The 13,302-nt window shown below is 39.9% G+C and overlaps 1 protein-coding gene across 2 annotated transcripts in view; it reads left to right on the plus strand.

The window, feature by feature from the left end:
• The window catches only part of LOC139355625 (CUB and Sushi multiple domains 1), a 2,038,620-nt gene that overhangs the window by 1,872,078 nt on the left and 153,240 nt on the right, over positions 1-13,302 (plus strand). For both annotated transcript variants that reach the window (XM_071067488.1, XM_071067489.1), the window contains exons 45-47: positions 722-802; positions 1,878-1,991; positions 10,996-11,184. In XM_071067488.1, the coding sequence (XP_070923589.1) occupies positions 722-802; positions 1,878-1,991; positions 10,996-11,184 (384 nt within the window). The remainder of the gene's footprint in view (positions 1-721; positions 803-1,877; positions 1,992-10,995; positions 11,185-13,302) is intronic.

The following is a 13,302-nucleotide window of genomic DNA, read 5'->3' on the forward strand; positions in this document are numbered from 1 at the left end:
TGAAGTTTCTTGACTCAGCTGAGGGCGTATATGATTCTCTTGCATTGGAGGCCACTGTTTCCTGTGGTCCTTTTTTTGTTTAATGATATCTTTATTCTTTCACATCATATCAAGCTTGGATTTATTCCAAGATACATGTATCCTAAGTGAAGCTCTGCGATGAAGACCATTGAAAGAGATTTGGTACCTTTTATAGATTTACTCATCCCTGTCTCAAGAAAAGATGTTATAGCAAATGTCATGTAACTATAAATGGTGTGAAAGCAAACCTCCAATAATCCTGGGAATGCACTCTAAATGGTATGCAGAACATCTATCAATCAATCGCTTATCTCTCACGAACACTGCCACCCACAGAATTCCTCGGGACAAGGGACAGGGCAAATGTTAGCAAATCTAAACATGGACAGGGAGCCAGGTTGACTGTTGAGTCATTCTTCTTGCAAAATTCCAAACATCTGTAAAGTGTGTTTCTTTAAATGCTATACTTTAAAAAATAATTGTATACTTTTTTCCTTGGGCTTTAACTATTTTTTGGCATTAAATAATAATATGAACATTTGAAGCTTGGGAATTTTATAAAACTATGATTCATGAATATAGACATTTCAGTCAGCATACTTAAGCATTATAACAACTGTCAGGTGAATTTTTGTAATAGTTGTGTTTTATTCAGCAAGTGTAATTGCAATTATTATTATTCTTTCCATTAATCATTTAGCATTTCAGCTCAAGAAATGTCAACCTCCCCCAGCGGTTCCACAGGCAGAAATGCTTACTGAGGATGATGATTTCGAAATAGGTAATATTTTCTTCATTACAATACCATGAACTCAACATGACATTTTTTTACACCCACTTCTCATTGTAATCATTACTCAGACAAGTTAATGAGTAATTTGTCAGAGAAACAAAAACAAAAACAAAAAGCAAACTGTCCTTAAAGTATTGCTGAGAACTTATGCAGAGGTCATGTGTCAAATAGAAAATGTCTGTCCTTCTTCGTTACCATGATTTTTTTTTGTTTTGCCATTTGAATTTTGATGTCAGTTTGAACATTTTTTTCCTCTACGACATTTGCTAATCGTATTTGCTAGACAGACTTGGGCAGATATCTGCATTTGGTTAGGGGGACGCATTCATGCACTTGAGAAAAATCTTAATCATTCGTGGCTAAAAGGATGATTACATAACATTAGCATTTCCTTGAAACTGGGATATAATAAGAGAAAATATTTGGTGATGATATTTAGGATTTCTGCTTTATCATTTTATATTAATGATCTAATTTATTAAATACTCTTCTGGTCATACTGAGAAGGCAGTGATGGCATATGTTTATAGTATAATTATTGTAACCCAGGATTTTTCAGCCCCAATTGTAAAACTCTGCCCTGTGTTTCAGACCACTGGTCAAACCATGTGACCCGATTTCTGCTGTTCTCACCCTGGCTTAGTTAATTGGAATGTTGTGCTAAGTAGGCCAAGGTCAGAGATGAGTCTCCATGGATGCTGTAAAGCCATTCGATTCTACAATCTTGCTTAAACCATAGCATCTGTTTTCCTTTGTTTTTTTTTTTTTTTAATTTTTCCATCTGCAATCACTGGGGAAGGGGAACCAATGTGAATGCATCAGTCAAGGAAGAAAAGCTGGCCCATCATTTCAGTACTAATATCGGCTAAGCTTAATAGAGCATCTTTATAAATTAAGAACTTAAAATGGTACTACTTTTAAAAGACTAAAAATAAATACAGACACAGTTTCTAAAAAGATTTGCAACTTGGTTTAATTCATTAAGTAGTCTGATATGTGTAACACCCTCACACGCTCAGAAGGTCACACACAAATTCCTGGTTTGTTGTATTGACTCTTCTAGGAGATTTTGTGAAGTACCAGTGCCACCCCGGGTACACCTTGGTGGGGACCGACACTCTGACCTGCAAGCTCAGTTCCCAGTTGCAGTTTGAAGGTTCTCTCCCAACATGTGAAGGTATGCACTGTTTGATACTAAAACTACATAAACTTATTCAACATGGAAAATTGTATTGTTTGTATTGGTCTGCATTTCTTTGTAGAGGTGTGAATTTATTTATTTTTTATTTATTTTGGAGATAGGGTCTTACTTTGTCACCCAGGTGGGAGTGCAGTGGTGCAATCATAGCTCACCACCGCCTCAACTTCCCTCGTCTCAGGTGATCCTCCTGCCTCAGCCTCCTGAGTAACTGGGACTACATGCGTGTACCACCATGCCTGGCTAATTTTTGGAAATTTTTTATATATATAAACAGGTTTTCACCATGTTACCCAGGCTGGTCTTGAACTTCTGGACTCAAGCGATCCCCCTGCCTCAGCTTCCCAAATTGCTAAGATTGCAGGCATGAACCACTGCATCCAGCCTGCACTTAATCTGTGCTCTGATCCCATTGCAATGAAACTAGCATGCTAACAGAAATATCCAATGATGCTTTTTCTTTTAGCTAGTCCTAGAAAATAAACCAAGGCCATATCAAATAAGAAATCATGTTTCTCACAGCAATTTATCATGTAAATGTTCAAATATGGCAAAATTGAAATAATTTTAATACCGGAATAATTTAACACCTTAATATACACCACCTAGCTTCCACTAAGAAAACTTACAAAGTATTTCCTTTGTCACATGACTATCTGTTATTTTTCTAGCCATTTATTAAACTATGCTATATTTTTGATGCATTTCAAGGCAAATTTTGAATATTACTTCATTTTGCTGTAAATGCATTAGCATGCATATAATTAGCTGGTGTTTAATATTTTGATGTAAATTTATAAACAATGAAATGTGTACATTTCATGTTTTTCTCACATGTGTTTAGCATATGTAGACCATGTGCAAGAAAATAGACAATATACAATAATAGAACAAGATACTGAGGCTGAATCTGTTGATTTCATCTATTAGAAGACAAGTAGGTTACTTTTAAAAGATTGTTTAATAGACACCACTTTCAAGTATCATTGAATAAAAAAGACTTGAAAAACTATACATAAGCTCAAATGCGCAAGTAAGTCAGAAACATCATAGTTCACCTATCAAAAAGCTTTCCAAATTAGAACAGTTTTTATGCCTTCAAAATCATAATGAAGTGCAGATGTAGTGCTTTTAAGCAATGCGGCTCTTTCAAGGAATCCAATGTTTGTAATTCCTTAGGGTGGGTGATGCAGCTCAAAGGGCCCCTACGATTTAGGAAGGCAGGACCTGGAGCCAGAGTCGGTCAATCAGGCAGCTTTGAGCAAATCACTCTTCCCTGCATTGTGCACAGAGAGGATGATTTATCTGCTGTATTTTTGAGATTGTGGTAAAGACTCGGTGAATATTAAATGAATTTATCTTTTGGAGTGTTTTATAATGTTAACTGCCTTCCCTGTAAAAGGAAGTTTTCCTTGCAAAACTATCAACTTGGCAATGATTTTGCAGATGCTCACACCTGTGAATGGCTCCTCTTCAAAGGTCTGATAACTGGCCGAGCGCGGTAGCTCATGCCTGTAATCCTAGCATTTTGGGAGGCCAAGGTGGGCGGATCACCTGAGGTTGGGAGTTCAAGACCAGCCTGACCAACAGGGAGAAACCTTGTCTCTACTAAAAATAGCCAGGCATGGTGGTGCATGCCTGTAATCTACTCGAGTAGCGCAGCCAGCTACTTGAATGGCTGAGTCAGGAGAATTGCTTGAACCCGGGAGGTGGAGGTTGCAGTGAGCCAAGATCATGCCATTGCACTCCAGCCTGGGAGACAGAGCAAAACTCTGTCTCAAAAAGAAAGAAAAAAGAAAAAAAAAGATCTGATAACTTTGTGCATTCTCATTCTGGAATGAGGCAGGATTCTAGGCACCCTGAAAGAGAGAAACAATCTTTTACATCTGAAGAAAAATTGGCATACATTTTGCAATGAATTATTACCAAATATCCATAATAACTTGGATTTTTTTGGAAAAAATATTAACGTTAAAGTTGTATCTACATGAGAGCCATTGATTACAGGAAACCACTACCTGAGCAGAGGGCCAGACCCTTAGCCTGCTTGTCTGTTTAAATGCTCAGCAGACCACAGGCTGTGGAAGTCATCAAAATCCATGCCTCTAGGTTGCCTTACTTAGAAGTGGAGATTGCATTGGGTGCAAAGTCAGGACCAAAGTCATTATCTTCTTAGAAAAAAGCCAACGTCTATGCCATCTTCCAGGAGCAACAATGGTCTATATATGGGTTCTTTCCTCAAGGTGGGGGGATATAAAAAGTGTTCATCGTCTGCCATTCTATATAAAAATGAACTCAGGCAAACCTTTGCATTTTTTAAGGTACATTTTAATCCCAACAAACAAAGCCTCAAGTTTCTCAGAATAGACGACTTTAAGTAAAGGTGATCTTAGCTGAGAAGAGAAGAAAGGCATACGTATGTATCAAATATGCTTCTCTAAAAACAGGGAATTTTGGCCAGGCGCAGTGGCTCATACCTGTAATCCCAGAACTTTGGGAGGCCAAGGCGGGCAGATCACCTGAGGTCGGGAGTTCAAGACCACCCTGCCAACATGAAGAAACCCCATCTCTACTGAAAATACAAAATTAGCCAGGCGTGGTGACACATGCCTGTAATCCCAGCCACTTGGGAGGCTGAGGCTGGAGAATCACTGGAACCTGGGAGGTGGAGGATGCAGTGAGCCAAGATTGTTCCATTGCACTCCAGCCTGGGCAACAAGAGCAGAACTACGTCATTTAAAAAATAATTTTAAAAAAGGAATTTGATTAGGGTATCCTCTCCAGATGAACCTAGTTCTTATTTAAATGATGTTTAATTCGTGGCAAGCTAAGAACAGAGAACAATCATGCATTGCATGACATTTATCCATGACAGACCGTGTAGATAAATGTGGTCCTGTAAATTATAATGAAGCTGAAAATTCCCACCACCGAGTGACGTCTAGCAGTCGCAGTGCTACGGGGCAACGCATTACCTTTTCCATGTTGAGACGTGTTCAGATGCGAGAATAGTTACCCTTGTGTTCCAGTTGCCTACAGTCTTCAGTACAGTCTCATGCTGTGCAGGTGTGTCGTCTCGGAGCAATAGGCTACACCATATGGCTTCATTGTGTAGCAAGCTGTACCATCTGGGTGTGTGTAAGTGTTCCTGGACCAAACTGAGGGTGGGGCTGTTGTTTTTCACGGCCCAATAACGAGATGCAGATGAACTGAGGAGGAAGAGAGTTTTTATTTCTATAACTGGTTACAGAGAGAAAGACTGGAAATTATCACCAGATCAACTCAAAATTACAAAGTTTTTTAGAGCTTTTATACCTCCTAAGCTATATGTCTATGTGTAAGTGTGCATTTCTTTAAAGAAATAAGTGATTAACTTTTTAAAATGTATAACTAAGGTCTGAGTCCTGAAGACCTTCCTCTGGAGCCTCAGTAAGTTTACTGAATCTAAATGGGCCAGTGCTGGGGTGATTAGCCTTGTTTTGTCTCCTGTTAAATCACACAGGTTTGGGGTGTTCCTGTAGACCCCGATAAACTTGTTTGTGGAGGTCTGGGGAGTTTCTTCAGGCTGCTAATAAAACTTGTTGAATCCTAGAAGGGTCCTGTGAAGAATTCCTTTGTTACCTGGTCATGCTTCAAGGCCCAGGAGAAGCCTGGGGAAACTCTTTGTTACCTTCCAGTCTTTGTATAAAGGCGCTGGCTCTTTCAGCTTTTAATGTCTAACTGGAACACTCCGTTAGTACTGACACAGTTGTTATGGAGGCCTGCGTTCGTGAGACTGGCCTGCCGCTGAAGTGCATGCTGTTATGTTTGCGTGGTGCCGTGATCCCCTAAAGATGCATTTCTCACAGCCTGTCCCATCTTTAAGTGGCACATGTCAAAATCAGCACAACATGTGTGTTGTTCTCTAAATCTCCTCAGTCGTCACAGACATTTACAGGGAGTGTTCTGCAGACAAACTTCACCAACTTTCACTCACCTCGAAGGTCCCCACACCCCACTGCACTCCTCAGGAGGCACACAGGATTACCTCGTTCTCTTCTCTTTCAAGTCACGGGTCAATTTGCTGAAGACAAACGGAGAGTGATCTTAGCTGCCATTCTCTAAACGGCTCATCATTTGAAAACAAACAGGAAATAGGACCCCAGATGTCTCTTCCCAAATCCTGAATCACTGAAGCACTTAATTATTGTCTCTTTAAGTAACTTTTCTACTATTCGATTGATTCGATTGTGCTCAAGTGGGGGCCCATCTCCCAATAAATTCTTCAGAAAAATTATTTTAGCTATTAGTCTGTCTGCTTCAAATGTCATAACCACACTTTTAGAAGCTGTGTTTTGAAAATTATCACCCTCCCAGCGCTTTGGGAGGCCAAGGCAGGAGGATCACCTGTCGTCAGGAGTTCAAGACCAGCCTGGCCAACATGGTGAAACCCCATGTCTACTAAAAATATAAAAATTAGCCGGATGTGGTGGTGGGCGTCTGTAATCCCAGCTGCTCTGGAGGCTGAGGCTGGAGAACCACTTGAACCCCGGATGCGGAGGTTGTGGTGAGCCGAGATTGCGTCACTGCACTCCAGCCTGAGCGACAGAGCAAGACTCTGTCAAAAAAAAAGAAGAGAAAAAGAAAATTATCACCAATTTTAGGGAAACAAGGAGCGCACATTGTTCTTTGAAAGTCAGCATTATATGAAGATGTTACTGTGCTGGACACTCATCTTAATGCAGAAAAACCTGAGTAAGAGACATCACAGAAGTGGCTTTTCTCCTATTAAGGAAAAGAGAAGTATTTCAAAAAGTGAAGAGAATTAATAACAAAGGTTTGGAAACACAAAGGAGGGTGCAGCATTGAGGAAAAAGGAGGAGATGGCTTCCTACTGCTTGCTCTTAGGGTGTTTTGGGGGAAGAAGTAGTAAATTAAATCAGGCTGGAAACCTAAACTAGGGGCTGACTGTAAAGGTCTTCAAAGTCAGGTTTCTTCATCCTGTGGACCATGGGGGATCCTTCAATAGTTTTTAGAATATTCATCTCTTTAGAAAAAAAAAAACAAACATGCATTTTCAATGAACATTAAGGAGATTCAGTGACCTTCTGATAATGACCATTTGGGAAAGCAGCAGACGGAGGCGACATAAAAACCGCTGCTGCCCAGCTCCAGCTTCCTTCTGTGTGAGGGATAACAGCAGGCGTCGCAAGGGCCCTGGGGCAGCCTTTCCCCTCGTTCACAGAGGACTCACCTTCTCCAATTCCATCATACCTATGGGTGCTTTTAAGAATTAATCTTAGTTACTCATAAATCCCAATTTATGCTATTAATCTAGACTACTAATCCTCATCTCCTATTACTTTTGCTGAAGGCCTATGAGATGCATTGAATAAGATGCTTTGGGTTTTAAGCCTCACATTTTATTTTTCTTTTAAAAAATGCTGGGGCACTAACATTGTGCAGAAGGATGATAGCTCAAAGCACAGGTGGTGTCTGAGAGAGGCAGGTTTTCAGGTGTGTTTTTGACAGACGCTCTAAGCAGGTGCGCCCCTATGGTGAGAGGCTTCCCAGATTCTCAAGTGGAGACACAATTGTTTTCTAATGTGTGATTGCTGCTAAGAAATAAACATCTCGGCTATAGGATCACACTGTAGTCCCTTTAAGCCCTCCCATTCCAAGTGGGTATATTGCTCCATGCAACAGTTCATAACACTGAGCAGAAGGAGCGGTTCCATATGAAAGAGCAGAAGAAACACAAGAAAACAAACAAAACCATTTTCGCTCATGGATGAACACATCCAAATGCCTCTTAGTCCGAGCGCGGTGGAGGCTGAGGGGGAAGGATTGCTTGGGCCCAGGAGTTGGAGACCTGCCTGGGCAACATGGCAAAAGAATATCTCTAAAATAAAAATACAAAAATTAGCCAGGAGTGATGGTGTGCGCCTGTAGTCCCAGCTACTCAGGCAGCTGAGATGGGAGGATCACTTGAGCCTGGGAGGTCAAGGCTGCAGTGAGCCGTGATCCTGCCACTGCAGTCCAGCCTGGCTTGGGTGACAGAGTGAGACCCTTCTCAAACAAACAAATTAAAAAACAAAAGAAAACCTCAAAACACCAAAAAAACCCAAATGAATTTTGAAAACAATATGTATGACTGAAAAAAGTATTGCTAAGTGTTGTAAGAAAAATGATACAAATGATAAATGATACAAATGGAAAATGGTACAAATTCTCTACCAATTACTTCCTACCTCTTTAGGTCGGAGAGAATTGTAGAAACTGGGGGTCCTCTGTAAACTAATGGGAATTATATAACAAATTGCTTATATTTTCATTTTGTCTTTCCTAAGAAACAAAATCAGCATTTCAAATATAACAGGAATAAGAATGGCTATGCTTAAAATGCTACTTCTGGGTTAGATCACTGCATTGCTGTCAAACTCCAGGATGTGCAAATAGTTTCTCAGGTGGATTTTAGCAACTCAGTAAAGATTTCTTACTTCCAGATGGCCTAAAGTTCCAATGTCATCTGATCACTATAGCTGCAGTTATAAAATCTCAGTCCTCATAAAAACACTGGGTGGAGAGACTGGCTATTTTTCAAATGTAACCCCACAAACTGAGACGCCGTCTGGTAGCATTTTTGTGTTAGTATAAGGTCAGCCGAGAGAAAGGACAAATAGACCCAAAGTCAGGTGAGTAAGTTTATTGAACCTGCCAGCTCTCCACCACAGACAGAGGAGGCAGCCCTGAGCTTACAGAATGAGGGGTTTATATTGGGGAGAGAGACCCTGGGGTTGTTTGTTGGTTAACTTTGCCATATATTACCTTGTGACGTTTATGGTAGCAGCTAGATGAAGGAACTTAGAGGAGGGTGTAGGTAAAGTTTGTTCATGCTTCTCACGACCTCCCTCTGTGTGGTCTGGATGGTTTGGAATTAGGGTTTGCTTATTGTAGTAAGGTCTGATGAGTGAAGTCTGCCGGCTTCTCCTCAGCACTTGGATAAGGCTTAGAAATGTAAACAGGCTTGGGGGAAGGGTGAACAGCATGGAGAAGAAGTGCAGGGCATTCAGGGGAGGGGTGGGCAGTACAGAGGGGTTTGCGGGGAGTGTCGCCAGTGCCAAGAAGTTTTTTGGAGCAGTTTGTCCCTAACAGTTATGAAAAGGTAGGCATGTGGTGTGATCATCCCTAGTCCTTACAACAGTTTCTGCCCACGTAGTGCTTTAGATTAAAAAAAAAAAATTGCATATATTGGCTCTAATTAGAACCTTGAGGGGGAGCTATTATTACCCTCTACTTAGTCAGAGCCAAGAAAAGCCCTGGTTCTTATTGCAAAGTCAGGGCGGGTCTGTGGAGCTTCTAAAACTTGAGGTCCTGGCCTGCACAGATATACACAGGCAAGAACCCTAATTTCATTATTTTTTTCTTTCTTAAAATATCACATTAACTTTGAATGGGCATCATGTATGTTACAAAGTGATGAGGCCGTCATCACAGAGGAAAATTATACCTTTAACTCAGTTATTTCAATCTGTGTGTTCTGATTAGGATTATTTTAGTTTATATGATTGCCATTAATTTATCATTGTAAATATTTTAAAAATCTCACCTAAAATACATGTTATTTAAAGAGTTCTATGAAATGTTTTATGATTGGTGGTCTTATGTCTAAACATTTTCTAAATTTTAAAATAGATCTTAATTAGAATACTAAGATAAATGGAAGAAGATAGGAAATAAATTACCTTTCAGAAGGCAGTAACTTGAATAAAAGCACATATCATAAGCTTCACTCATCTGTGTGACAAGTTTCTATCTTAACTATTGAACTCTCAGCACTCTACAAGTAATTTTGATATACCTTTTTTATTTATGAACCATTATCATTTTATTTATGAAAAAATTTCCTTTAATAGTTTTATACACAAACTATTTCTGGAAGATAATTTAATGATGAGAGAAATTACTAATTAGGAGACTCTGGTGTTTTGTTTTGCATGTCCAGATCTCTGCAGATTATTTTTATGTTGATTAAAGTGGAAGTAGTTGAATAATAATTTTTTTAAAAAGCAAGAGGAGAAAAGATACGATGTATCCATAGTATCTTCATGATGCATTTACAATTAATTCATCCTTTAGGAATTAGGGCTCCTGCTGAGGTGTCCCATGTGGGATTGAGACCAGGTCTCTAATTCTTCCTCTTCCCAGGGTCCTGAGCAATCACATCCAACGTTTAAATATTACTATGCTAAGTATAGTAGACCCCTGACCCCCGATCCGAGGTTTCCCTTTCTGCAATTTCAGTTACCTGTGATCAAGCACAGTGTGAAAATATTAAATGAAAAGTTCCAGAAATAAATAGCACATTTAAATTTTTGCACTGTTCCAAATAGCCTGAAGAAATCTGTCATCATCCCTGGGCTATGTCTCACCCAGGGCATGAATCCCACCTTTGTCCAGCATATCCATTGCCCTGTATAATGTGATTGTACCAGAAACGACAGGATACATAGGATTCTGGACTGTCTGCAGCATCAGGTATCACTGGGGCTCTTGGAATGTATCCCTGAGGATAAGGGGGTACTACTGTATATTTAAAGCCAATATAAATATGAGTTTTCTTTTCTTATTGCATAACATTTCACCGTATTTCTGTAATACTATTTTGAAATGGTGAGGTTCTTCTTTGTAGTAGAGTTAGGAAATCTTGCATTGTATAATGAAATCCATGATGCACCTACCCTAAATTAAGGTGTGTGGGAGATGCAGGGGCCGAAGGAGTGTGCAGGCTGAGTAGAGAGAACTGCAAAGAGAAAGATGCACAATTCTCATGATTATTCAATGTTGCTCTCCCTCTGTGTTTGCAACCGGTATTAAATTTGGCCAGAGCTCAATAAGATAGCTTTTTCCTTTCACTGGCTTGTTTATACAGGGATAGAAACTATCCTATGGAAGTTGGAATCATTTTATTAAAGCAAACCTTTGCTGGTACTTTTCTCTCCAGCCCAATGCCCAGCAAATGAAGTCCGGACTGGATCATCGGGAGTCATTCTCAGTCCAGGGTATCCTGGTAATTATTTTAACTCCCAGACTTGCTCTTGGAGTATTAAAGTGGAACCCAACTACAACATTACCATCTTTGTGGACACATTTCAAAGTGAAAAGCAATTTGATGCACTGGAAGTGTTTGATGGTAAGTTTCTTTAATCTTTGTATATCAGTGACCTCGGTATCATTCATAAAAACACTATTACGATGTTTTAGTAACATAAAGACTTGAATATACTCCTGAGTTAACTTATGTTTTCCCAAAGCAAACACGAAAGAAACTAGTTTGGGGTTGTACATTCTCAAGAGATCAAGTGGTCTGTAAAACATTACCATATGATTGTTGTACTGTATTAGTCCATTTTCATGCTGCTGATAAAGGCATACCTAAGCCTAGGAAGAAAAAGAGATTTAATGGACTCACAGTTCCACATGGCTGGGGAGACTTCACAATCATGGTGGAAGGCAAGGAGGAGCAAGTCACATTTTACATGGATGGTGGCAGTCCTGAGAGAGAGAGAGAGCAAGAGCGGATGTGCGTGCGTGAGAGAGAGCTTGTGCAGGGAAAAATCCCGTTTTTAAAACCATCAGATTTTGTGGGACTTGCTATCAGGACAACAGCATGGGAAAGACCCACCCCCATGATTCAGTGACCTCCCACCAGGTTTTTCCCACGACACAAGGGAATTGTGGGAGATACAATCCAAGAAGAGATTTGGGAGGAGACACAGCCAAACCACACAATTGTTAACATTGTCACTTTTCAAACAGTTAGAATACTAAGCAAGACACCCTGAAAATGTACTGAATTTTCTTTAACCTTTATTTAATTTTTTTTTTTTTTTTTTTTTTTTTTGAGACAGAGTCTCACTCTGTCGCCCAGACTGGAGTGCGGTGGCGCGATCTCGGCTCACTGCAAACTCCACTTCCCGGGTTCACACCATTCTCCTGCCTCAGCCTCCCGAGTAGCTGGGACTACAGGCGCCTACCACTACGCCCGGCTAATTTTTTGTATTTTTAATAGAGATGGGGTTTCACGTGTTTGCCAGGATAGTCTCGATCTCCTGACCTCGTGATCCGCCTGCCGTGGCCTCCCAAAGTGCTGGGATTACAGGCGTGAGCCACTTAATTTTTTCACATGGTGGTTTAGAGAAGATGATCTCAATAGCTCTTTCCCTCTCTCCTATATGTAATATCAATTCACAAGATATTTTAGGAAACCTAGGCCTAGAGGTATTTTAATCATTATTTTACTAGAAATAAGTAAAAATAATGGCTCACAGAGATTTCTAGATGAGAAACGCTACAGGAGTTTTTAAAGTGTGATTCTTTAAAATGGTGAAATATGGTTAACTGAACACGTGCAATATGTTTTCAACAATAGTCTTACGATTTTATGCAATTTGAATAAAAATTTTAGCAGTGATATGATTAAAAGTAATATGTGGTTGAATTGTCAATTTGAAATGGAAGGAATGTTAGTATTTCTCTTTGTGTAAAACCATCATGGCCCAGAAAATTAGACCGGATACAATTATGGCTGTATATAATAACAGGGTTTTCACGTATTTTGACAGATTTGTCATTGAGTTCAGATAAATAACAGTCAATTCAGTGAGAAAAATAAATTATTCTAATTGATTTGATGTGTGTTTGTATTCACTTTACTGAGTTGATGAATCAAATTGCTTGTATGGATAGACATCACTGAATCAATTAATGTATTTTCAAAAATGAATTAATAACTTGGAAATTAAACTCATTTTTATATATAGAAACAGAGAACGGGAGAGCAGTATTTTCATTTTCAGAGCATGGCTTTTTTAATATGTAAAGTAAAACAAACATGCATTATTTACAACTTTTCCTTTAGTCTGTAGAGTAGAGAGAAGGAACTCATTAGGCAAGTATAAAAATGGGGTTTCTCGGCCGGGCACGGTGGCTCAAGCCTGTAATCCCAGCACTTTGGGAGGCCGAGACGGGCAGATCACGAGGTCAGGAGATCGAGACCATCCTGGCTAACACGGTGAAACCCCGTCTCTACTAAAAAAATACAAAAAACAAAAAAAAAAAAACTAGCCGAGCGTGGTGGCGGGTGCCTGTAGTCCCAGCTACTCGGGAGGCTGAGGCAGGAGAATGGCATGAACCTGGGAGGCGGAGCTTGCAGTGAGCTGAGATCCAGCCACTGCACTCCAGCCTGGGTGACAGAGCAAGACTCCGTCTCAAAAAAAAAAAAAAAAAAAATGGGGTTTCTCTTGTTGAG

The sequence above is a fragment of the Macaca nemestrina genome, chromosome 8 (genome assembly GCF_043159975.1).
Source record: "Macaca nemestrina isolate mMacNem1 chromosome 8, mMacNem.hap1, whole genome shotgun sequence".
NCBI lineage: Eukaryota > Metazoa > Chordata > Mammalia > Primates > Cercopithecidae > Macaca > Macaca nemestrina.